Here is a 27,237-nt window from a genome sequence, read left to right on the forward strand (position 1 = left end):
AAACACTGAGTTAATATCGTGGAGAGTTTGGAACAGTGCCTGCACACAGAATGAGCTCAATATACATGTTTGTAAAATATAAATGGGCTGATTTAAAACAGGGTTTTTTTTTTTCTATTGAGGTCTAGTAAACTGGATTGGGGATTTTTATATTGCTTACATTTAAGTTTAGATTTAATGAGATATAAAAATGTGAAGGGTTTTGCAGAACAAACCACCTGTGCCAAATTATTAAGTTTTGTAGTGAAGGTGATAAAGGAAAAAAATTCCGGAATTGATTGGAAAATTGGTCCTGAACATGTGTTTTAATCTTGGTAGTTGCACGATTAATTTTGTATGTCATCTTATTAACAGTCTTATTGAGAGACTGAGAATTCAAGAGTTATTTGACAAAAAGAGGGGAAGTAAAAAAAGTTTCTTTGCCCAACAGGGACATTCTTCACAGATATTATCTACTGGATTCTATTAAAATTAAAGAGATCAAATGTTCACTGTGCCATTTTCTTAAATGAGCAAAGAAGGACAAAGTGGTACCTGTGTGTCATCACACACAAGGATTACATAATGCAATTTAATTTTTAGTATGTGTAATTGCTTTAAAAAAAAAGGACTATCATTTTGAAAGCCAGCACTTCAAAAGATGATAAACATACTCATGCCTGATAATCATCTAAATGAGAAAATATTCACATCATAGTTTCAATCCAAACTACTAAACTCTCACCCACTTTTTTAGAACCAAAGTTTGTTCCAAATGACTTTTGGATGTTTCCTAAAGGCTAATACATCCTCACAGATTAGAGGTGTATCACTTTTGAGAATATTTAAAATGCATAGTATCTAACTTTTTTTCAGCACTTAATGTGCCAGATTACTTACTTGGTAATCTGCAAATCTAATTGCTTCCCATTCATTACATCAATTCTCAAAAACAAAAATAAGAAAGAAAATACAAACACTTACGAAGCAGATACTTTGATAATGCCTGATAATTTCACAGATGGAGAAATGAGACACAGACACCATGCCCAGTCACATAGCTCATAAGGAGCAGAGCCCATTCTTGAATCCAGCCAGCCTAGTTCCAGAGCTCTGCTACTTGCAAGTTGTCATCTTAGCCTCTAGACTCCATTCCAAAACAAGATTACAGAAATAAGTATAAGTTTTCCAAAAGGCTTTGGCCCCAAAAGCTAATTTGTAGGTTATTGTTTTGGAACTTGTAGTCAATTTTTTTTTTTCTATAGAACAAAATTTACAAGTAAGGTTAGGTTACAGGGAACTTTCAAAAAACCTTGTAATTTATGATATCATTAATATAGTGGAAGAGGACAGGGCCAGTAGGCCACAGAGCCCTGCAACCAACGCAGCCAGGGGTTGGGGAGACCCAGTGACCAAAGCTGTCAGTGGGAAGATGCCCGTGGAGGACAGAGGGAGTAGCTGGGTGTGTCTTTAGCTGTAGGATTGGCCAGTAGCTCTGTGGGCAGCTGTTGTATTCATTTTAAGGCCGTTTGTGAATCTTGTATTCCAATTCCATCCTCTTCCACTATATTAATGATATCATAAATTACAAGGTTTTTTGAAAGTTCCCTGTAACCAAACCTTACTTGTAAATTTTGTTCTATAGAAAAAAAATGGACTACAAGTTCCAAAACAATAAACTCCAGAGCTGGAAGATCCTGGCTGCCCAACCCCTCACCCTGCCTATGAGTAAACCTCAATATCTTGCCAAAGCTTATCCTTAATAATTTACCAGAGTTCATTGCCAATAAGTGGCAGAGTGAGGATGAGAACCTATGGCTGATGATCAAACCCCCTTGGCAGTTAGTAGTTATGCCCTATATGGAAGAGCTTCTGGAATCCAGACCTAGATATGTTTCCTGAGTTGCTTGAGGCAGCTCTACATCTTTAAGAAAATCTGTAATGAAAATTACTACTAGTAAATTCATAAAATGAATGACCAGTTGCAAACTTGCTGACCACTCCCCTTAACTAAAAAGAGGTCCCTATGTCTTCTTTACAATATATACCTTGCTGTTCCATGCCCTTATTTGTTAAGTCTTAGTGGTATCCTCTTGACATAACAAAATGTAAAAACTGTATCCTCTTGATGTAGCAAAATGTAAAAACTGTAAAGAAAAATCTTTCTGGTGAAAGGAAGGCATTATATGTAGAGGTAGTTAAAAATCATTATTTAAAAACATCCTCCTTGAGCAATGGTCCCCAAGGATGAGACTTACTTGGTAATCGGCAAATCTTGAATAGCTGGTCAAAAAATACATTTGTCTACATCAATACTGGCACAGAATGAAAAAATAATGATTCTTGTAAAGCTCTCAAAATAGCACGCACTGCCTGGGACTCTGGCATCCTCCTTTCCTATGCTAAGTCCATCTGTGATCACACTAACCCCTTGGCCTGGCTCGTAGCCCTCCCTGCCAACTGGCCACATGCCGCTGATGAACAGCCTCTCACCCCCTTTCATAACCAGAGTGCAAATATTAGATGAATTTCCTTTGAACCTTGCTTCCTCTTGACTATTAACAATCTAGCTCCTGAGAAGAAACACTTTCGGTTCTGGGAGCCACAGTTTCCCTTATTAAACATCTTTTTTTTTTTTTCCGGATAAGCAAATACAAAAAGAATTTTTACACATCTCCAAGGTATTTGATAGATCTTATCTTGCTTGGAGACACTGTCCGTTTCTTACATGTTTAACTAGAATCTGTCAGTGCAACATACAGAGGGTTAACTAGCCCTTGAAAGGAATACTAAGGTTTCTCTGTATAACAATAATAAGATCAAAATAATAATAAACCAGACATTTCTTATTTGATGCTTCTTCTGAGAATCTATTTCCTTAGCTTCATGTGTAACTGACCAAACAGCCAGCCCATATTTAAATAACTCAACTTAATATAATAATATGTGTTCCATGTTAGAAGGAAACATTCTGGAATTTTATAGTCTTCTTAACACCATTATCCAGTTAGAACACTTTTAACCATAATGATAATAATTTCCAGCTGTCTCAAATCCTAAAAGTAAAGTACCAACCCTCCCCAAATAGATCTTGGTATTGAAACATGTGTAAACAATTATGAATATCTAAACCATACCAGCACTGTTTTTCAGACTCTCTCCAAAACCGTAGGGAAAAAAAAACGCCTCAAATAAGTATGTTGGTAGATATATCCTACCTCAAAAGTTGCTTTTGCAGACCCACAGTAAAGATTGCACTTTTTAATGGATATATAAATGGTGTAAACTTTACATTTCACATCCATAAAAAAGTTGAAAACATCTCTGCAATTTAGTTTTTTGATTTGTAAAACTCAGATTTTTTTCAAAACCCTGGGGATCCAGGTGGAGAGGGATCGTGACTTTTCAGTAAGACCCTGCTTCTCAGGAGATCAAACAGGGCCTCGACTTGGCTAAAAGTTTGTAAGTGGATTCTCCTATCCATTAGCACAATATTGTTCAAGATAATGAAATATTTGTGGGTATCTTTAATACAACACTATAATTTACTTAAAAAACACCATAGTTACTTAACTATAATGCTATAGTTACTGTTCCTGGAGATTATGCTCTCTCTTCCTTTCTCATTCTCTTACATGTGCACATGGGTGTATGTACACACACGCGCACACACACACACACACACACACAGAGGCATGCACACACACCAAGTTCCTCCAGGCAGAAACCTAGGTCTTTGATCACCCCACTTACCACAATGTCTAGAAGATTCTTAATATTTGTTAAGTTAAAGGATAGTTCCAAGCTAGATGCAAAATTAAATAGATGTTCCACTTTTTAAAGTCATTATATTCTAAGCCATATGATTAAGCTCCTCTCAGAAATGTTAAAATGCATCCTTATGTTTGTATCAGAGTAGTGCTGGCATCATTCCTGTCCCTGAAGGTTACCAAATAATGCAGTTTCTAAATACTTCATGTTTCACTGAAGAGAAGGCCTCCTTCATAGCCTCAGACTTTCACATACTCAGCAACAAGGGTGATGCAGACACTGAGAGAGAGAAGAGGTGGCCTTTGGGGAATGTATTTCTCTTAAGAAAGCCTCCCTCCTTCCCTCTGCTTCTAAGGGGAGAAGCACACACTTCCTTGTCTGACGTAATCACCTGCAGAGTTTGGAGATGACTTCAAGGAAGAGAGAAAGGTGCTTGTTTATCTGGCTGACTGTCTGCTTGGTTATAGGGCTTGCAGAATGGCCTTGTCCTGCCAGAGAGGGAGAAAGCTTTCTTGAGGTATCCCATTGGTAAAGTTCATCAGGCTAAGAAGAAGCAAGGCCTGGGGGTGTATCTATACTTAGAGATGTAGAGGTGTGTCTCAGGACCTACAGGTATGTCTTCCCAGGCTACAGAGCATTGAGATGAAGCTGTAGAAGGTAGAAGAGACTAAGTTCGGTAGACCTATCAGGGGCTCAGCTTGGGACAAAAAGGTACCTGAGGCTCTGAATAAATCAGGATCCACTGGAAAAGGTAGCTGAGGCTCTCACCCTCTGGGCAGCTGCTTCATCATCAGGGCTTATTTGAAGCTACCCTGGTCCACATTGAGTGTAGAAGACAAACTAGATCAGCAGCAATGACCACAGGAGAGATTCCCTCTCTCCTACTTCCTCACTCACATTAAGAGAAGTGAGTTTAAGAAAGCTGTGAGAGAACAGACTTCACCCACTACCTCCAACCTTCTGGTATTAGTTTTCCATCGCTGTGTATCAAATTATCACAAATGTAACATCTTAAAACAATCAACTTACTCAGTTTGGTAGCTCAGAAATCCAGGAAGAGTGTGATGGGGTTCTTGGCTCAGGGGGCTCAAAGCTGGAATCATGGTGTTGTTCAGGCTGAATTTCTGTCTGGGAACTCTGGGAAAGAATAGGTTTCCAGGCTCACTCAGGTTATTGCAGAATTCAGTTCCTTGCTGCTGCAGGCCTGAAGTTCCTGTTCTCTGGCTTGCTGTCAGCCAGGGGCTGCTGTCGGCTCCCAGAGGCTGCCTGCATTCCTTGCCATGCAGTCCCCCCCATGTCCTACACCAGCAATGGAGAATCTCCCATACCTTGACTCCTTCTCAGGATTTGTCTCTCTCTGTCCCCGTTGTCTCTGATCTGTAGATCTAGATTTAATTTCCCTAATTTAAGGCCAACTGATTTTTGTCCTTAGTTATATCTGTAAAATTCTTTCACAGCAACACCTAGATTCTTGTTTGCTTGAGTAACTAGAGGAATATATATAAACACCAATGGCCAGGAATTTTAAGAGCTTTCTTATAATTGAAACTGTCACACCTCTCTACCCACCATAAGCTGTAGGGTCTACAAATCTAACCTCCCCTGGGGAAAGCTTTGGATCCAATATGAAATTAAATTTTTAGTGAATAGTTCTACGTCTTTATAATGAAAATGAGACTTTTTATAACTGACAATGGCTCAAGTGTAATAATATAGACCTTTAATACCATTAAGGGAGTCAGACTCCTTAAGAAACTAGGTAGATGTATCAATGGAGTATGATAGTAATAGTTATTGGAAAAAAATAAAATTACTCTTATTTATACCTTGCAAGTTGAGATTTCTCAATCAAAACAATTATACATGATTGGAATAAGCTCATGCATAGAGCAGTCCATCTTTATAAACTGTGTGCCAGTACTGTTTTGGTAATTTTATCATCTTAATATACATGACAGCCATGAGTGGTAGGCAATGTCACCACAGCAAAAAAGCTGCAGACCTGGGATTTAAATTCAGGTCTGTCTGGTTTCAAAGCTCATGATAGTAATTGTTAAACAATTAGCTGCACTTAAGCTACTAAGGTATTTTTACCCCATATGACAAATGAGGAAACCTGTTCAGCCATGAAGTAAAATGCCTATTATCAGAGCTTGGATACTTTCATAATCAAATCATGTTCTGCACCAAATAAATCCCTATAACTGATATACAGGGTGTGATTAGGTTTCCAAGTGTGCATTAGTTCCTCTTCTAAGACTCTTAGTAATGGGCAGTGAAAAAAATGACACATTTCACTGCACTTGGTTGCATTTCTTTATTTGCCTTTTCTTAGGTGAAATAATTTAAAAGACTTGGGATAGACCTAACTAAACATAAAGTGTTGCAAATACAAATCCTTTCAGAGGTAGGTAATAGTACATGATAGAATCAGGCCAAGGGAGAGGCAATACAAAGTGGTAGGGAAAGCCAATGCCCTGTTAAATGTGAACAGCATTTACAAAGCTCAGATGATTGTTGCTATTTTGGAATTCTAGCTCAATATTGTCTGCTCTCCCGAGTCAAAAGAAATGTTTGGATATATTGGAAGACCTCCCAAATTTTACCTACAGGTAACAATTTTTTAAAAAAGAAACCCTCTGTTTATGCTCAGTGAAATAAGCCAGGCGGAGAAAAACAAGTACCAAATGATTTCACTCATCTGTGAGTATAAGAACAAAGAAAAAAACTGAAGGAAAAAAGCAGCAGCAGAATCACAGAACCCAAGAATGGACTAACAGTTAGCAAAGGGAAAGGGACTGGGGAGGATGGGTGGGAAGGGAGGGAGAAGGGGGTGGAAAAAAAGGGGGCATTATGATTAGCATGTATAATGTGGGGGGTGGGCACAGGGAGGGCTGTGCAACACAGAGAAGACAAGTAGTGATTCTACAGCATCTTACTTCGCTGATGGACAGTGACTGTAATGGGGGCTGTGGAGGGGAACTTGGTGAGGGAGGGAACCTAGTAAACATAATGTTCCTCATGTAATTGTAGATTAATGATAGCAAAAAAAAAGAAACCCTCTGCAAGCCAAACAAGCAAACGAATACAAATTCTATGATGAGGTCTCACAGGCCATCGGTTTGTGTCTTCTTATATAACCCAGTTCACTCATACTATAAATGGTAAACTTAATCATTGTGTATGGGGGAGGTAGCAAGGGAGTGGAGAAAGGATGTAATGGTTAGAACAGTTTATATTTCTAATGTTGAAAACCCAATTTGAACTAAATTTTAAAATGAAGGGGATTTACTAGCTGATGGAACTAAAGGGGAAAAAAAATGTTTGGCTTCAGGTGAAGCTTGATTCAGTGCTCACATGGTCTCACCTATTTCCTCTCCATCTTCCTGCTGTGTATTCCAGTTGTTGCATCTCCCTCAGACTCTACCTGGAAACCTATGGTAGCCCTGAGTCCTCTTACGTGTCTACATGTAACTGTGGCCATACTAAACTTCATGGCCTCATATCACATTCCTAGAAGTCCTTTGAAAATCATCACAAATCTCATCTCTGATTAGATCTTGTGCCTAACCATTTATTATTGATTGACTTAAGTCAATGGACTATCTGTAGAAATGGTAAGAGGTCAACCCTCCAGCTAAGTATGGACAAAAATCAACTACCAAAAGTAGTTAGTAATACTCTTTCAAGAGATACAGGTCCTGGGAAACAAAAAATAGCTTCTATATAGGATTCATCTTATGTGATTACTTCTTCCAGTCATAGGACTTTAAATCTAAAGATGGCTATGAAGTACCTATCTGTAGTCTCAACCCTCCTCATGGACTCCATCCTCTTCTCTAGCTGCACATGAACCACTGTTACTTAGATAGCCTACCTTCTGTCATATTCAGTATCTTTAATGTTAAATTTATTATTTCTTCCCCCCTCCCAACTTCCAACAACTTTTCATCACCTCTACTTTATTAGTCAAGGTTCTTGGGTGCAAAAAATAGAAATCAATTCTGGGTAACCTAAGCAGAAAAGGAACTTATTCAGAATGTATCTGGTAATTTACAGACTTGAGCTATTAAGGGAAAACTAAAAAAATCAGAAAATAGTATGCAAGGGAAACAGATGACATCATAGACAATGTCACACCGTGAGAATCATCTCATCTGGATGCCCCTCCAGGTGCCATTATGCCTGTCCAGATTCCACCCTTTCCAGATCCTACCGGCTGCTGCTCCTTTCACTGCTGCCGAACCTCAAGGCCAGTGAATTCTAAACTGTCCCTTCTTATTTGTGTTATTTTCTCCAAGCTCAAAGACTTTGGGTGGGGCATCCAGTTGGCCAAGTTTAGGCCATATGTCCTTTACCAATTTACCTGGAGTACCTGTGTGACTTTCACAGTAGAGAATCCATCCTAAATAAAAAGAGCTTGAGTAGTAATGGGCAATGAAAAAAATGACACATGTCCTTAATTCTGGTATTTTTTTGTGCCTCACGAGTAGACAGCTACCAGTTCACCCTAAGTAAGTGTATTCTCATACCTGTACCTCTGCAGAGGTAGAATAAAATAGGCCCCCTCAGAGGCAATATGCTTCTCTCCAGAGTATCCAAGGCACAGACTAGTTGACCATTTGATTGCAATACTAAAGAATTAATTTGGGCATTAGAAGCCTGGGTAGACCAGATGACTTTTTAAAAACTCACTAATCTATGTATTTTAAATAAGTGAAAAGTTAAAAGGATATCCCAGTCTAAGTTTACTGCTAGATGCTGTTCTTTTTCTTTCACTGTGTGTTTGTAAAGACTTAAGAGCAAAAGCTCAGGACACCATATGTCTGACAAGGGACCCAATACGACCCTGATATCACTTCCTTTTGTAGATGTCACAGGACCTGTCCCACTGCTGGCTGCTTGGCCCAGGGTTCCAAGGGGCTGTGTGCCAAAGCTGATTTGGAGGCTTAGACCCACAGGTTGCCATCCAAGTTCCTCCCTGGTCTATTACACTTCTTCATTTCCCTTCCAGCTGGACCTGAGTTTCCTTAGGAGTCACTGCTTGTGGACACTGTAGGGGCTCACAGTACCTCCTGCACAGACAGCAGGGCCATTTCTACCAGGGCTTGCTGTCCTCGGTACAACCAGCTGCCTTCACTTTCTTTTCATTCCTGTCCTGTCACTGCTTTTCCTTATACTAGTGATTCTCAAATGTGATCATGTGTCCAAATCTCCTGGAAGGCTTGTTAAAGTGCAGATTGCTAGCCCCAGCCCATTTCTGATTCAGTAGGACTGGGTGGGACCCAAGAATTCTCATGTCTGCTGGCTTTCTTGGTGACGCTGATCCTGACCTCTGCTCCAGGAACTGCACTTTGAGAACCATTGCCTCTTACTATCCCTGAGCTTATGTCCCTTCTTTCTCATCTAAAAAGCACATGCTTTTAGGATAATGTAGCTCAGGGGCATTCTTTCTTCAATGCAGTTCTTTTGTAGTCCATTAATTTGTATGATAGGAAAGACAGTTTCTGTACCTTTCAAAAAACCCCATTGTTGTGTGTGAATAGACTAATTTCTAAGTACTGTCACCAGGGAGATAGTTTTTCCAGAAAGTAAAATAAACTCCTTCTAAGGTATTTCCCATTACTTGACTTTCAATCCTATATTGATCACTTTGTATTCTTTATGAAACAAATGTATTTTTACTCATTTTTATTAACATTTTCTCATGTTTCCTATAAGAGATTCTAAAAAAACAAAGATGCTTTTCTATGGCTTTTCTTGAATTGTCCGAAATTGTCAAAGGCATTCATGTTTTGCTTATATAGCATATTATATCAGATTATTTCAGTGATTACTAATGCAAATTATTATTCTTTAGTTTCATTTTCCCTTGTTAAATATAACTCAAATCTATGAAAACAAAAAGGAACAAACACAGAAGGAAAATTTCACCAAATATGAAATACAAGACCTACTGAAGTGGTATATTTTGGGTAAAAGCTTCATTTAAGGATCCCCTCAGTGTATTTCTCATTTTGTTTTGCTTGTGTCTCTTTTGGTAAATCAGCTTCTAAAAGTGAAAATACATTTCTTTTGATCTAACTTTAAAAATTTGAAACTTCTAAATTGACCAACAATGAAAATAAAGGCTATGCTCGTTAATGGACCAGATTCCTGTTTGGCAACATATAATTGCATGAGTACATTCAAATAATTTTTATCCCACTTCTACTATTCAGTCATGAAAACGGATGATATGTTTAGTTATTATTTGACCAATCTGTATGTCATTAAAAAGGTCCTTTTCTTAGGAACTAATACCGTTCACACTCCAATTTCCTTCTTTCATTCTGTGCCCAGTCTCTAGAGACCTCACCACAGAGCTCTAACACACCCACTTCCTACATGAGTACTCTCTGTGATTCACCACCATGGAGTCTAAAGTTTCTAAATTCTTTTTTTTTTCTTTCTTTTTCTTCTTTTTGTTATGTGAGTGGAGTGTGGGGGGGGGTCAATTTTTACAATTCAGAAAAAGTTTTAAGATTGGAATTTATAAAATCCAACATTTCTTTTGATTCTGGCTTTCACTTAAATCACTTGTATTCTTTTTGTTTGTTACATTTCTACATGAAACCAAAATATGATTTCATATATTTGTGGTTTTTATAAACTCCATGCTGTTCAGAGTCATCCAAGGTTTTCGAAACATTATAATGTATGTAGCTATTTTAACAACCAACATCCTTCCTATTAAATCATTTGAGTATATGAGATTTTTTTGCATAAGGATGCTAATTGAATAAACACAATTTACCAACCATCACTGCCAATAGGGCCTCTTTAAGTGGATGATTTTTTTTAAAACCACTAGGGCATTCCACCAGAAGATCACATTTTGCAAAATGTTTTTCAGTTATACACAAGGGTGGTATCTGAAGACCTGGATTTTTGTGCTGGCTCTGTCACTTATTACCTCAATGACACTGAGATGCCAATTAACTTCTCAGAAAATTGCTATGATCTGTGAAATAGAGATAACAATTACCCTAACCTATTTCACTGTGTTCTTATTAAAAGTAAAATGGTAATGGATATAAAAGCCTTTTGTAAATTAGAAAGTGTTAGAGATGAGGGAGACTATGTTCATTTATATATTAGGCATACTGCTTAGTTTTAAATGATCCCAGTTCATTCCTTTTGGGGATTTTAATTAAACATATATTCTAATATCATGCTTTATCAGAGGAATGGCTGTGATTTTCTTTGGTAATAAACTGATATATGTAACCGAATTGGTTAAGCCTACATTGTAAAAACAACTCACGATGATATTCCCTCTGCCAGGTCCAAAGGGATGTTTGTCTTTGAAATTACTTTGGTTCCTTTTATTTTTAGAGTAATTCCATGTTTCTTCTTCTTCTTTAAGAATCATGTAGCAATGAAAAATATACTATAGACTGTGGCATTTTCTTGATATTACAAGAAATAAATGTATAAAAAAGTTCTTTACTGTAAAAATTCCTAAGCATTAACAGATCGTGAAAGTCAGCAACAACTGTTGTCCCTGGGATCATGGGCTACAAGTAGAGGGCAGATAATTCCACAGAGATGAAAAGAGTGTGTGAGTGTTTGAGGTGTGGCCTCATTTGGCTTTCATGTCCTTTTGGGACACAACACATTTTGTGGGAGAAGAAGTTAATGCAGCTGCCTTTGCTAATCAGTCAATATGACCCAGTTCCTCAGGGAGGAAGGCGAAGGCAGCTACACTCTCAGACCCACCAGCCTTGCTGATTAACAGCGAATAGGCTGGTAAAGTCACCCTCTAAGTCTGTCTAGCCCATCAGGACTAGAAATGTAATTTAGATGATTATCTCTGTGCCCATTAAACCTTGTGACCTATTACAGTTCGTTTGAAGTCAGCCTGCTTACACTTGCTAATAGGAAAAAATGAAGGATTAACTCAGAGGTCATGAAATCAGAGTGCAGCCAAGATGATGGCAAAAGAGCATAAGCAACCTTCCTCTGTCCCTGTAGGAAAGAGGAAGAACCCTAAGAATAGGAGCTGTCAACAGAGTTCATGTCTTTATGGAAAAAGGAGTTCTTTAGAATGCAACCAAGACTGAATCCTTTGCCATCCCCTGGTTTTAGCCCATGTTGTTAATTTATAGTCATCATATTCAGGCAAGGTGGGATGTCATGTTTAAAATCACAGGATTTCTGAGAGACATCACAGCATAAAGTCTGGCTGGGAAGGTTTATGAAGATAATAAACAGATTATCTGTATCCTATAACCATTTGAGGCAGATGCCTTAAATATTTGGGATCTGATATAAAAGTTAAATAACTTTGTGTAGATTTTAAGGCACAAAAGAACCTACTAGAATTCATTAGTTTTAATTCACCTCAAGAGTTTATTGTTTTAAAACTTATAAGAGCTGAGCCCAGTTCCTCAGGTCCTTACTTGACTCAGCTTCTCCAGGTATGCTGAGTACTTTACTGGCTAACTTTTTAAATACTGTAATAACAGGAGTATTTATTACTGGTCAGAGTTTTAATATGTTCCTAAAGTTGCTCAAATAAAAACTGCTTATCAGCATGCCTCTTGCTGATTGGATATTTAAACTTCCACTTTATGAAAATCTGAAGTGATTTTTGTTTTTTTTTAGTGTCTGTCTGGTTTTGGTATTAAAGTGATGTTGGCCTCATAGAATGACTCTGGAAATATTCCCTCCTCTTCTACTTTCTGGAATACTTTAAAAAGGAGGGGTATTAGCTCTTCTTTAAATGTTTGGTAGAATTCAGCTGTGAAGCCATCTGGTCCTGGATTTTTATTTGTTGGGAGTTTTTTGATTACCAGTTCAATTTCATTCCTGATAATTGGTCTGTTCAGATTTTTTGTTTCTTTATGGGTCAGTCTTGGAAGGTTGTATTTTTCTAGGAAATTTCCCATTTCTTTTAAGTTTTCCAATTTACTGGTGTATAGTTTTTCATAGTATTCTCTAATAATTGTTTGTATTTCTGTGGTATCTGTTGTGACTCTTCCTTCTTCATTTCTTATGTTGTTTATTTGTGTAGTCTGTCTTTTTCTTGATAAGTCTGGTTAGGGGTTTATCTATTTTGTTTATCTTCTTAAAGAATCAGCTCTTGGTTTCATTGATCTTTTTATATTCTTTATTCTTTTTTATTTATTTCTGCTCTGATCTTTGTTATGCCCCTTCTACTAACTTGGGGTTTCATTTGTTCTTCTGAAATGAATTTTTTAAATTTACCACTCCTAGAAAGTTAGTGAGATACTAATATTTCAAAAATAGTCTTCTTCATCCAAAGGATCAAAATGCTGTATTCTCTTGAGTATCACATTTAATAGATAATAATTTTATTTGCCAAAACATTTCCTTCATAATTCTTTAGAAACAAAACTATTTGCAAAGATAGGTACTTTAATATGGCAAATCCTACAAATGTTTTATGGTCATAAGAAAATCAAGCTGAAGTTTTAAACCTCAATTAAGGTCTTTTTATTTTCTAATTCATAATGGCTGATAATAACCAAAAATAATATTAAATGCAACATAAACATATGTGCACATATATATGCAAAATACTTTGGTGAAATAAGTTTAAAATTACAAAGTTTTTTAAAAATATGAAATGTGATTGACAAACAATTCAGAACGCGTATATGAATGAATATGTATGTATTTCAATGTTAAATAGATACCAGTCATGTTCTATAAAACTATCAAACAGATTAATAACCTACATACAGCTTTTACAGATAGGTTAAATTAGTTTGTCATATTCCTAAGAAAGTATTAAAATGGTTGTATCAAAAATTAAGTTCTATAGAGAAGTTAAGTAGGAAACATTAACCTTAATTAGAAAAATGCAACTTTATACTTTTAGAAACTTTCAGCCCTATTTATTTCCCTTTTTAAAATGTATTCTGTTTTTAAATGGAATTTTCTATTAAGAACAGTATGGCACTGAATTAGATTTAGTTTTATTAGAAGGTAGGAGATAATCCAAGCTTCTTTGTTCCCATGAAGCTTTAATAAAATGTTTGATTAAAATAACCTTCTGCTTTTTGAATTAGCTGCCAGAATTTAAACATCAAGAGGTTCATGTAAAAATCTGGATTTTAGTTCCTGGTCAAGATCTGGCAATCTCAGGCCTCTGTTCCCAGATGACTGATATTCTCACCACAATTTACTGTCCACTGAGGCATACCTCCTGAAAGGAAGGAGCGACACACAGCAGCAATTCACTGGAGAATTCCGCTTTATTAGGGAAAGGTGCTGGGTTATATAGGAAGGGACATGAGCTGATTGAGGTGTCACTTCTATGGGGCTGGTGGCTATTGGCCAGGTGCTGGGATTGGAAGGGGGGCGAGGGGTGATTGGGCCTCGGGTGGCGCCGGAGGGAACCGAAGACCTGGAAGAGAAGCAGGAAGTTCACCATCTTATGGGTGGGGGCCCTTCACCTCCCCGACCACATCCCTCTGTAAGCCCCGGTGTCTGCTCTACACTGAGGAGAGTGATTAGGTTAGTCATGGTCAGGGTTGTACTGAATGGGTAGAAAGCAGTTATCTTATAGGTTGAATATTTTGGAGACATGCTTACAGATTTATAAATAACTAGTGCATCTTCTTGAAAGCTAATGCTTAGATCACAATGCTAGGCAACTACTGAAAACCAAGCATAGTTTTCTTTCATCTCACAGTTTTATCAACTCTGTCCAGACTGAAATACTCCATGTTGTTTCTTAAATTTTTGTCTCCATTTTGAGTTTGAACCATACTGGAGATATTTTTTCTTGCTTTACTTTAATACAGTTAATATAACTCTTATGCAATTTAAGGATTGCAGAAAGCTGCTTTCTCATAGAAACATATAGGGGCATTGGTATCAATAAAATATTTTAACAGCCGTAATTTATATCCTTTCAGGACTTTTGCTTTCTGTGTGTGTCTGTTGAGAATATAAGGAATACCTATGACAAATGGATAGATAGATAGATCAATCAATAGATGGCTTAGTCCAAGCATCTGTATATTTTAAGGTTTTATAGTACATCTCATTCTTCTCAACGTCTGGTCCCAAGCAGTGTATAATCTATGATAATCTGGAGTATGAGTGGATTCAGTTGGCTCTGCCTTTCAGGCTATGTAGAATAATCTAGATTTAGTATTGAAGAATTTGCATATCTTTAGTGATTAATGGTTTCAAACTTTATACAAATGAATGTGGGTCTGGATAAAACATATATACTGCCCTATGACTGTCCTCTTTCTTTGTGTACGTGATCATATTTTGAATTTCCAACTAGAAATCAGTGTTCTGGAGTCAGAGACCATTTTTGTTGGGGGGCCGGAAGGGGTTTGATACCTTCTCCTATCATTCAGCTCAGTGATATGTAATCTTTCACAGATGCTTGTAACCACTCATTCAAAATGATGGTTTTACATGTCAGTACTCATTTAGTCATTACAAGAGCCCTATGAAATTGATACTATTGTTAATATCCCCATTTTACAGTTATGAAAACTGAGGCACAGAGCAGTTAAGTATCTCACCGAGATTACATGGAATAATGGAGCTTGGATTCAAATGCAGGCAGTTTGGTTCCAGAGTCTTGTATTCTCCATTACTGTTCCATTGTGCATTAGATAAAGGCCATGAAAGTTATTACCGCAATCATACTTCTATTTCTTGATTCAAATATGAATATTTCAAGAAAGCTCCACAATTGAACATGAATGATCTTTAAAATAAAGGTCTAATTTTTAGGTTCAAATATATTTTGAATCAACAACTATCATATTTTGAACTTGTCCCGATGAACCTGACAGTGCCCCCACTGTAGGAAGAGTGCCAGAGGAAGGTTGAAGCTGGCACCAGACTGAGCCAACAAAGTGAGAAAGAAGCTGGGAAACAGCTCTTGATCACAGTAGATCTGTCAGGCAAGGCAGCTAGACCACGGGATATGGTTCACTTTTTTTCTGAGAGAAACAGTGGCAGCAGGGCTGCACAAAGCAGCAAGTTGACTTGAGGTGAGTGGCCTCCTATACTGAGTAGCCTGAAGCAAACGCCACTTGGTGATTCTGTACAGGCAGGTATAAAGCGCTTAAGCAATTAGTCCAGTGCTAGCAGGATCCTGTCCACAAGGGCTGGGTTCAAGTAGGAACAGGTTTTCAGGTGCTAAAAAAACACTGGAAATAATGTGAATATAACAATTAGATAAAAAATAATAATAATAACTAACAAAGCCTGCCAAATAATAATGAAAGGGAAGGGAATTTCTGTATACATTTCATGGAGTTACAAGATCCATGGAAGCCTCCACATCTTTTTATCCCTGTTGCCTTTTTTTCTTCATTTTGTTTTGTTTAAGTCTTTGCCTACCTTTCGTAATGGCACATTTGGAATATTACAAAAAGAGAATCACTTGGAATATTGCATTTAGTTTTGGTTTGCACATTACTAAAAACATAAACCAATTGGATGGAGTTCAGAGGAAAGCAAGAAAAACCATTAAGAGCATGAAAGGACTGATTTATTAGTCATGATTAAAGGAACCAAATATGTCCAAAAGGAGAGGAGAGGAGCATGACAACAGCTCAGAAATATCTCAAAGGTGCAGTGGCTCCTGGAGGGAGACAATTTTTTTTTTAATCTGTGCAACAGCAAGTATATCTTGTCAAACAGATTTGGTTTAGGAAGAAAAATCGCTACTTTGTGCTTTTATAGAGACAGTGGAAGGAACAGCTCTGATGTAACTCACTGTGCACTTTCTCAGCAAATATTCTCCCCGTTTTGAAAAAGACCAAGGCAATCTAAAGTAAAAGCGATTATATAATTTCTTTTGTGGGAATTTCTGAAATCCTTGGAAAGAAAGCATCTGTGATTACAGAGACTAGACGTGCTCCGAAGAATAGAAGGAGCAATATTTAAGGTAAATCTGTCATGTATTGACCTACAGCTGCTTGAATTTACTCCCTAGGAAGTAAGAGTGCTCTAGCCAAGGATGCTTGCTTAGGAATAGCAAGGAGTAGTGGCAGGTCACATTTTTGTATTTTGCTTTATTTGTTGCTTTTTTTTATGGGAAGTACCTCTGAGATTTAGATGCATTGGAACCAAATTATTTTCTACCTCTTTTCCCTTTTAGGAGTGTGGCTTCATAGTGAGAGAGAAACACATTCCTCTCTTGGCTCGGTGACATACTGGCTTCTTAAAATGCAAATCACAAAATTTTACCTTCCTAACTGTATGAATTAAACAGAATAGGTGGTTTGTGTCAAGCTGTCTAGTTCATAGAGGGTGCTGACTTGATATTAATTTTCTCTGCTTGGCACCAGCCCATTCTCTTTCCATCCTTGCAACCTTTCTAGTCAAATTAATTCTGTACAAATTCTTGGCATTGTCCATTTTTAATGTTTTTCTAGAGAAGCAGAAAATGCTGAACTTCCCTGAAAACTTCAATTCACAAAAAAATTCAAGAAAAGCTTTGAAAGTTTGTATAAACCAAACAAAATGCATACATAGGCCATATATTTACCTTAAATGATTTCTTCCTTAGTTGTAGAATGCTGTAGTTGAGGTATATGGTTGAGCTAATGTGTTTAAAAATACTAAAAAAAACTCTTAGAAAAGAAAAAAAGATGCTGAATGCAAATGTACAAAGTTTAAAGAAAAAAGGTGTAGTGGGAAATTCCTTCCAAGCAGGAGCCGGGAGTAAGTGCTGCGCTGTGGCTGAGCTATTGTCCAGCCACCTATCTGGACAATAGATTTGCAAATGGTTTTTAGGTTCTGCTACCATAGATGTAATGCAATGATATTTTGTAATACTAAGCTATGCTTTCCCCCCCTTTTCCCTGCCACCTTTACCTGCCTTCCAGGCAGGAATCAGCTTTCACCCCAGGTGGTATGGGGGTTATAGCATAAACACGAGTAAGAAGACAGGTAATTCGTTAAGTTGAATTCTGCCTTACAGAAAAGGTTTCTAGGAACCAGTTCTCACCACTCCCAACGTACTACCATTATCTGATTGCAGAACAGAAGGGAAAAGCAGCAGGGAACAGAGAAAGCTGGGTGCTGGTAAGTGTCCCTGAGAAGGTGCCCTTGAACCACATCCTTTCTGTCAGCAGAACCACAAAGCAGAGATGCTCTCTCCCTTTGTTGGGAACCCAATAGCAGACTTGCTCTCTCCCTTACTGAATGCAGCCTCTGAGGAGGGGGCGAGCTGAGCTAGCAACTTGTGAAAGCAGGTGAGATGACAGCATAGAACATTCAGGAGATAGCAGCCAAAACCACCCCATCAAATGTCCCAAGGCCCTATTACCAAATGCAAATGCATCTGGAATTGGCCCAGTCTCTGACTTCCTTGAGGAATAGGCATTTAACTAGAAAGGAATTTTTTTTATATAGAAAGAAAGCTGTATTTTCACGTACCTGTGTTTGTGGTCTGTGAAATCACCTATTATACTAATACACATGTGTCTGTCAGTATTTTGGGTATGGTGAAGAGCATTAACCTCATGCTGTAGTGTCAGGGCAGAGAGGGAGTGGGGGACTGCTTGATCAAAAAGATCCACTTGAAGTGCATTTGAAGGTGAGTATTAAATATGAAAAACTCTGTGCGCACAGGTAAGCAGGCCTGTGCAAGAAGCTGTGGCCTGAACTACAGTGGCAGTGAATGGGAGCGACCTGATGGAAGGCTGGAGGTCCGGAGGGCAGGGAATGAAGGAGCCCAACAGTGAGATGCCATAGTGACTGAGCTTAGATGATAGAGGGTGGAAGGCAGCCCCAGTACATATGCAGAGAAAGCAAGATGAGCTGACTTTGGAAAAGATGAGCATGTTCACCGGCTAAGTTGAGTTGAAGGCACAGGTGGGTCACATGACAGAAAGATCAGGCAACTGAACAGAAATTTGAAGGACTGGAGATGCGGGTGTCATTGCTATGAAAGTGGTAACTGAGTCTGTGAAGCCAGATAAGATTATGCAGGCAAGAAAGTAAATTTGTCCCAGGAGAGACTTACAGGAGTGCCCTGTACTTAGTGCCTAGGAGAAAGGAAGGAGCCAGCACATGCAACAGAAAATGTCAAAAACAAGCTGCACTGTGCCTTGAAATCAAGAGTGAAAGATGTTTGAAAAGGAGTGATCAAACGTGGTAGTAAAGTGGAGGGGAGCAAGACTCTCAGGCAACCTGTTGGCCTACTCAGTTAGGAGGTTAGAGACCTTAGAATGAACTATTTCCCCTGGAATGGTGAGTGCAAAAGCTAGGTTGCTAGAGGTAAGAAAGGAGTGAATGAAGAGAAATTAATAGCAGTAGATATATATACTGTTTGTTAGAAGTTTGGCAGTGACTGAAGTAGAGATGATAGCTGCAGAAAGGTCAAGCAAGGCCTGTCAGAATGCATCCAAGCCCACAGATCCCTTCATGTTTTAATGTACATGCACAATAAATTCAAAGGCCGGGGAGGATTCCTATGTGAAGACAAGTTTATGTCCTATATCCTACTGAAGTACTATCACAGTAGTGTACAGACAGGAATGTTTCTGGTACCTTCTTCCAAACACCAGAAGATGGCTTTTTTCACAAGTCTGTATCTTTAAGCCTTTAATTATGAAACTCACTTTATTTGCTTCATATCCTTCTTTGATTTTTCTGTTGTCTACCTGAATTTGTGTGTTCAAGTGATTAAGATTTGAGATGAATAATAGCTCAATGGCAATGGTTTTTAAACTCAATATAACAGTTTTTAATTAGCTTCTTAATTGCTGTGTATTAAAGGTTATTGTTTAGCCCTGGTCCAAGATAGTAAGAGAGAAGAGCCTTTTAGTTAGTGTAATAAGAAGTTTAAGTAATTGCTTTATTTAATAGTCTGCAATTTTGTAAATAAATATTTAGTGTTTAAAATTAGTCACAATATTTGTGAAAGAAAGAAAAAGCTAACAATGGTTGTGCTGTGTTTATGATATACACTGGGATCAAAAGCCTCACAGTTAGAACACAGAACTGATTTGCAATTGTGGTTTTTTGTTTACGGTATGACTTATCAAAGTTCATGTCACTTTACTATTCTCTCCGTGAATGAGGTTTCTTGGATTTCCAGAACCCTGGAATAATACCAGATGTGGCCCAGATGAGGTCTAGCCTTTTTCCTGATACATTCCCCACAGTATAGGTTCCATTGCTCTGGGCAAACTGCAGAAGATGTGTGTGTGTGATGAGCCCATACTGACTTGTGATGTTTTCATATGAGTGTTTTTCATACTACAGGAGAGACAAATATCATCAGCTGATGACCTGTTTTCCTTTTTTTCTAAAAGCTAGCACAGAAATGGTTACCCCAGTTTCTTAGACATATATCTCTCTGGGAAAACCCCAACATTGAAATGGAAATAAACTTTTAATGCGCCAGCAAATTTGATTTTCTTGCAAGAATTCTGAGGCTCTTAATTTGTTTTTCTCCATTATTCATGCACAAAGATATGCTATTTTGCTTTAATTCAATCTGTTTTGTTGATTTTCTTTTAAAGAACCCTAGTCTCTGTATTTTCATCCCTTTAATTGGTAAACTCACTATATTTTTAATTTTTTTTAACTAACAAAAGACTTTGAAAAAATTAAAAATAACAAAGTAAACAGTCCTTCAAGTGAGCCTAGCTCTTAATATTCATTTTAGCACTTTGAAGTCAATAGGATAGTGATAATCTTAAAAAATTATTATTTTAATACAACCACATGGAACTCATGACAAATATCATCTAGAATCCACGGTATGTTTTCTGTACACTCTTATTCTCCAAGTGTTCCCTGTCTTATACTCACATCCCCCAGTGAACTTCACCTCAATACACACTCTTTCTACTTCTTTACTGCTTACATATATTATTATCGGCCCCAGTTTTCCAATGCCCCAAGGATATTTCTTTACTACACAATGGAAAAAGTGATGAACAAAGAAAGGATGAGTATTAAATCTGCCCTTTATTAAGTGAGGAACAGGACATCATTAAATGATCAACCAGAAGTTTTTAAAATTAATACTTCATCTCTACTACTTTCTTAGTCATTTTAAAAATCAACATGGTGATTAGCAGGGATGTGGCTTAGCATTTATTTATCTTCAAACCAACTTGACATTTTTCCACACACAAAAAAAATCTTAAGCTACTGTTTTTTCCTCATTTTCAAGAAATACCCAGCAGTAAGTGTTCTACTACAATCAGGCAACTGCACAAGATAGTGTGTGATGATTCTTACACTGATTTATGCTTTCATCTGTGTGATTATCACACTGCAGGAGAGACAGCTGTTTTCAGCTAATGCCTGTTTAAACGGTTTCCCCAGCTTGCTTGACACAGAGGTATATTCATCAGGTATTCCTGAAAATTTAGGAACATTTCACTCATCACCTAAAAGGAAAGGGATAAGCCATGCAAAGGGGTCAGCATTAAAAATGAAAAATCCACTGAAACCTGGAGTTCCCAGTTGCCCAAATATTAATTATGAAAGAATCACTGTCCCCAGGCCCCAGCAATGTCTAAATTGTACTGGACTCTGTATGTTTCCCCAGATGGAATTCAATATATTCATTTGAAATACATTTCTCACAAGAATATTTCCATGATGAGTATATAAATACATTATTGATTTTGAATGGCAATCAAAAGATTTTTTTTAATGTATATTCTACCTCAGAAAGATAGCATATAAAGTGTTCTCCAGTTTCATTTCTAAGTGATATTAGTTCTTAGCCAAAATGTCAACTTGGCTGATACCAAAAGTTTGCAAGTATTGTTGCTTATATGAATAGATTTGTAATATTTCATCAACCTTAGTAAAATTGTTAAAACGTATATCCTCCAAAAATGTAAGAAAGGTTCTATTATCAGGTCCATTTTTCCGATGAGGAAAATAAAGCACAGAGTGGTTGAGTCCCTTTCCAAAAGTCACACACTTAGTTTATGGCAGGTCTGGTTATCAGGAAACCCTAAATGCAAGAATACTGGATGCATATTAATTGAGTGTGTTTCAGTCTCAAAACTCAATATGGTTCTGAATAGACATTTCTGAACAAAGTTAATAAATGGAAATTCAAAAGCCATATCTATTCCAAAATAAATATAGGAAACTATTTAGGGGGCCATTTATGCCTATCTACATCAGCTGTGTCACACATGTTTATTTCCCTCATAAAAATATTCTGTACTGGACCTATCCAATGTATTAAAATATTTGTTCTTTCAGACAATAAGAAACAATAAAACCACTATAAAGCTACAGTGAAATTAGACCTGTCAGCCCACACCAAACACTTAAATGAGGGCTTTTTTTAGTTTTAATGATGTTAGATTTCCTGAAATAAAAATTCATATGAAATTCATAAAAATAATGCCAGAAGTTGGTAGACCATGTTAAGGTATTTACTACTTCATTAAAAGCAGACCGACCCATATCAAAATGGAAGAAATCCACTTAATGGAGACAGTCCAGCAAGTCGCCCTCCGTGCCTTCCTTCTGCCCTCCCTCCCCACTTCCATTCCCTCCTTCCTTGGGCCCTCGTTCCCTCCCCTCCTGCCCCCTCCTGCCCAGCCCTCCTTTCCTCCTTTCATTATTTATTTTGTGGTTACTGAGCATCATTACATTTCTAAGGCTGAGATATCTCTTCTAATTCAGCTGATTTTCAGTGTAACTGGAAACAGCAAGCCACAGAGAAGCGCCACTGGTGAACACAGGAGTTCTGGAGTCAGCCAACCCTGGGTTTAAATTCCAGTTTTCCCCTTCCTGTTGGGATTATTTTGGTCAAGTTACTATACCTCATCGCTAAGATGGGGAGACTAGTACCTACCTGGTGGTGTTGTGAATGTGATTTAATTAAATAAGCCAACATATGTAGCCTGAGGACCACTATACCTGGCATATGGAAGGTGTTTGAGACATGTTCAGTCCCTCCTTTTACCTTACTCCCCTTATACCAGCATTTTTTTTCCTTCAAAGAATAATTCCTGTTTATTTTTCTAAGGTCCAAAATATCCTTTCAAAGAAAAAAAAAATCATGTAGTTTTTCTACAAAGCCCTATAAAAATGTAAGAATTTGCCAAAATACTGTAATTATTAAGTCATAGGTAATTAATAGTAATTATGTGCCTGGAGCCCACAAGGTTCCCCCAAGTGCTGAGTGCTTGTCTTGACTTTTGGGGCCTAGAAACCATTTGGCTTACCGTGACCAATAGTCCTTTCCTTCAGGGTGTCTAGCAGTTCCGGCTTCCATTCAGCTTAGGAGTTGTTTTTGTAGCTATCAGCAGAAAAGGAAATGGCATAAAGCAATGAAAATGTTTTTAAGTTTAAGTAATATTTGCTTCCAAGTATTAAAAACTGTTGAAAGCCAGAGTTGGTGACAGTTGTCAGCCAAAGGGTACTTACTGAATATGAATTTGGACATGGATTTGAGAAGACAGAGGGGCCCTCATCCTCAAAAAGCTTCCCAAGGGAAGGGAGGAAGGCACTGCGGACTCTAGGAATTCCAGATGTCTGCAGACTATTTCAGAAGGCTGGGAGTCTCTGGTAAGTTCCGTAAGGCACAGGCTTTGTCTTCGGTCCCTCGCAGGCCTCTGTACCTAACAGACACAGAAATAACAGCGGGTAAGTGAATGAATAGCTGCGGCAAGCTGCTCCAGTAAGTGTTGAACTGATAAGAAATACCTCACCTATTCGTGGAGATCAGATATGAACAGAAGAACATAACTGACATTCTTTTCCAGGTGAATTTCAATTTTTCTTTCAAAGTTAGTTTATAACATCTATTCATAATAAGGTACAGAATATGTTTAAGTTTTGATAACCAAAGAGCTAGGTACCAGGCTCTTGATTAGAGATTCATGCAGCTCACTGGGGGGGAAACCCAACTGTTTTCCACACTTCTTTAAAAATTATTTATTTTGTGTGACTCTTCATCTGAGAGGAAGAAAGTCAAGACACAGTTGCTTTCTTTATTGCATGTTGAAGAGTTTTGATTTAGCCATTTTTCCTATTATTTAAATGATAAGATGACATTGTAAGAAGGGGAAAAGAGTACCACTAGTCTACAGAAAAAGTGAGGGCAAACCAATTTTTTGTAAGCAGTTAAAATGTGAACAGTTGAAATGTAAGCTCAGTTGAGACTGTCGTCCAGTTTCAGATAAATGTAAAACAAATAATACTGTTATTTTAATTTAATCCTAAAGCTGTTTTTCATTATTTCTGGGTTTCACTACATTCATCAAAAGTCCTACAGTGCTTAACCTTTCTTGTTAAACTTTTAAGGAGACTCGTATTTCTTCTTAATAAGTTTTGCATTGTATTTAATACAGAAAAACAGTGGGTGGGTTTTCCATTTCTTCTGACTTCAACAATATTAAAGATAACTATAACTATTTTCTGAGTTGTGCTTTGAATACACTTAAGAGTTGCCTTAATCAAAGCCTGGCAAAAAAAAAAAACTAGAGTAAGAACTGAAGGTGGGTGAACGGAGAATCATTGCAAAGGGGATGCAGTGAAAGTGTGTGCAGTGCTCACTGATAGTAGATGAACAGTGGGAACAGAAGGATAAATCAGTTTTAAGTAAAAGGTAAACAACTTCTTCTCTCTGAAAATGGCTACATTTCTTTAACAAAATGACCATTGCAAAGCCCAGAGAAGGGAACAATATTCAATTAAGTATACAGTTGAAAGCATAAAAATAACTTCTGCTCTTGTCTGGAATTATATAATTCCTATGGTTAAGTAAAGAGCGAAGGAGACACAGGGATTCCTTTATGAGATTAACTTCATTCGGTCTGAAGTTAAAACTACCCACCAACCTGCAGCAAAACCTTCCAGAAATGGGTGCTGTTCATCATAAATGATTGTATAATATGTCAAACATAGATGTGGCTCAGTGCAACCCTATCACCACTTCTGAGACCCAAAGAAGAGTAAATGTTTTCTAGTCAGTGGCATCAATTCTGTATGATTCTTTATGTTCTGTATGAAGAACAGTATACTGTCCCTGGAAATAGCACATATAAATATAAAAAATATTTGCTAGAACAAAGAGTATAGCAAATGATGTATTTCTGTTACAGAGATGGAACTAGATACAAGAAACAATCCAACCTCTTATTCTTCAGTGATTTTACATTTACATTTTATAAATGAGCATGACAAATAGCATAGGAAACACTCATTGTAGGATTACTTCAAAGTGTTTATTACCTTAAACAAGTTTAAATTTTAACTCCAAAATCTTTCTTAAATCACAGGAGATAAAAGAAATAAATACACAATATACAAGGGTTCATAACATATAATAGCCAGGACATAAAAATAAAATCTATTTTATTGCCAATAATTAACAATATTGTTTTAAGCTGTGGAATCAATAGCTTAATGATAGTGGAGGTTTTGGGGTAAACTGTATGGGGTAAGATAAAATTCAGTGTGGGTACCTCCTGCACTTCATTCTCCGTCTCTCCAAAGCACTGTAAATTGGGAGTGCAAAGTCTCAGCAAGCAACTGCATTCGGTGAACATCAGCAAACTGTAAATTTACTAGGGTTTCTTATGATGAATTCCTACTGCTGACATGTGTCCAATCATCACAGTTTCCTAATGGATTTTTAGATCCACAGTATACTGCTGATAACTAAAAGTCTTTGCTCGAGCAATCCATAAGGCCCACTGCAGCAAGAAAGAAGGAAGCCATGGGCTAGGAAAATTGCAGTGGCCAGGTAATAATCTGAAAGCAGACATTTCAAATGCTTTGCAAACAACTAATTAGTCATATATGTTAATGTATTACAGTGTCTAGAATTACATCCGATGAACTGTATACTACACTGATCATTACAGAATTCTGTTTTTTGATCATTTCACTGGCTGCCCTTCCAGAGCATTATTAATAAAATAGACCCATGACAAAAGGCATTTAGTTTCATATATTTTCATTTGCTTTCATGGCCAAAACATTATTCTATGTTCAAGACCTGGTTATTTATAATGTTGACTAGACAGGGAAACAAATTTGCAAATGTTGTCCAAAGTTTTGTTATTACAGCCTTTTATTCTTTATCTATCTTTGATGAGATAGGTGTCAAATTCTGCTTCAAGACTGGCAAATTACCTAAAAATTTTATGCATGGGAACTTGTAGTAAGCTTCTTTTTCCATAAATCTAAAAGTTCATAAAATAATGTTTGAATATTCTGGGTGAAGACACTAGCACTTATCTTCTATAATGGTTATTATAAAAGAGAGTCATTATGGCTCTGTTTCGAATTCCTGATATTTTATGCCTCTATCAAAATGCTGTCCCTAGCCAGTATGAATTTTTTATCTTCTGGTGCCTGAAAAGCTGAACACTGGCATAATATATAATATTTAGAAGACTCACAACATATAGGACATTATGCATATATCTAGCAAAATTATCAAAATAAGATGTCAAATGCTATAGGTACCTAGCAATTGATTAGAGGAATAAAGTTTTTGTGAGACTCTAAAAAATGAAAAAATTATTCCCTTTGTAAAATTGTTGTAAATCTGTAAGACTAGTAGCACTGATTTAATCAAGCTACTCATAACTGGATTTCTTACCCAATGATTCAATTCGGTTCAATTTGTCTTATCTTTTCTAGAGGAGAAAAGAAATTCTGTCTACCAACCTTCTGAAACCCACAAAGAGGTCAAAATCAAGGGTATGATTTTAAGCATTCATCTCAGTGAGCTCTCAGAGTGCATCAAGGATTCTGAACCTGGGCATAGACTACTCTGATGTTTCCTGCCTCCCTGCAGCCTAAGGTGTGAACTGATCCAGCCAGTTCTGCTCCCAGAATACCTGGTCAGCTCTGGAACTCACTGATCCATTCTTTTCATTGCAGATACAATTTTCCAGGCATTGAGGTCAACAAAATAGACATGATTTCTCTCCTGTGTTGTGAAGTTTACAATATACTTAAGGATCTAAACATTAAACATCCAAATAAATCATATAATTATGGATTATGCAAAGGCCATAAAGGAAATGATGGACAGTGATAAGGAACCCTGCTGGCAGGGTCTTTAGGGAATGTCTCACTGTGAGGGGGATGTTTCAAATAAGAGGAAACCAGCCTTGAGAAAGGCCGGGGTAAGAAAATTTCAGGCATAGAAACCTGCTTGTTTAAAGGTCTGTGGCTCTTCTGAAGAAAAAAAAGAAAAGGCCAGTTTGCTGAGAGAGTGACTGGATAAGGGAGAGGGTGGTGCTGGAGAGAATGAAGAGGCAGTGGGAGACCAGATCATGCAGCGCTTTATCGGCCACAGCACGGAGTTTACATTTTATGTTCATCGCACCTAATGGCACTTCAGGCACATCATATCCAAAAGCATAACTTGTAATCTCCTTGTCATATCAATCCCACAGTCTAAAACAAGAAACACTCAGGTCTTTCAGAGTTAATTAAATTGAAGGCATTGCATACACAAGTGACAAGAAGAGTTGA

At 37.4% G+C, this 27,237-nt stretch overlaps 1 protein-coding gene across 9 annotated transcripts in view; it reads left to right on the forward strand.

Moving 5' to 3' along the window:
- CPED1 (cadherin like and PC-esterase domain containing 1) overlaps positions 1-27,237 on the forward strand; it is a 265,711-nt gene that overhangs the window by 152,699 nt on the left and 85,775 nt on the right. For 7 of the 9 annotated variants that reach the window (XR_008998541.1, XM_057504707.1, XM_057504709.1 and 4 more), the window contains exon 17: positions 26,397-26,454. The exons of the other annotated variants lie outside the window; for them this stretch is intronic. Coding sequence is in view for 6 of the 7 variants with exons in the window: in XM_057504707.1 (XP_057360690.1) it covers positions 26,397-26,454 (58 nt within the window). In the remaining variant the exon portion in view is untranslated. The remainder of the gene's footprint in view (positions 1-26,396; positions 26,455-27,237) is intronic. 9 annotated transcript variants of the gene reach the window in all.

The sequence above is a fragment of the Manis pentadactyla genome, chromosome 7 (genome assembly GCF_030020395.1).
Source record: "Manis pentadactyla isolate mManPen7 chromosome 7, mManPen7.hap1, whole genome shotgun sequence".
Taxonomy (NCBI): Eukaryota; Metazoa; Chordata; class Mammalia; order Pholidota; family Manidae; genus Manis; species Manis pentadactyla.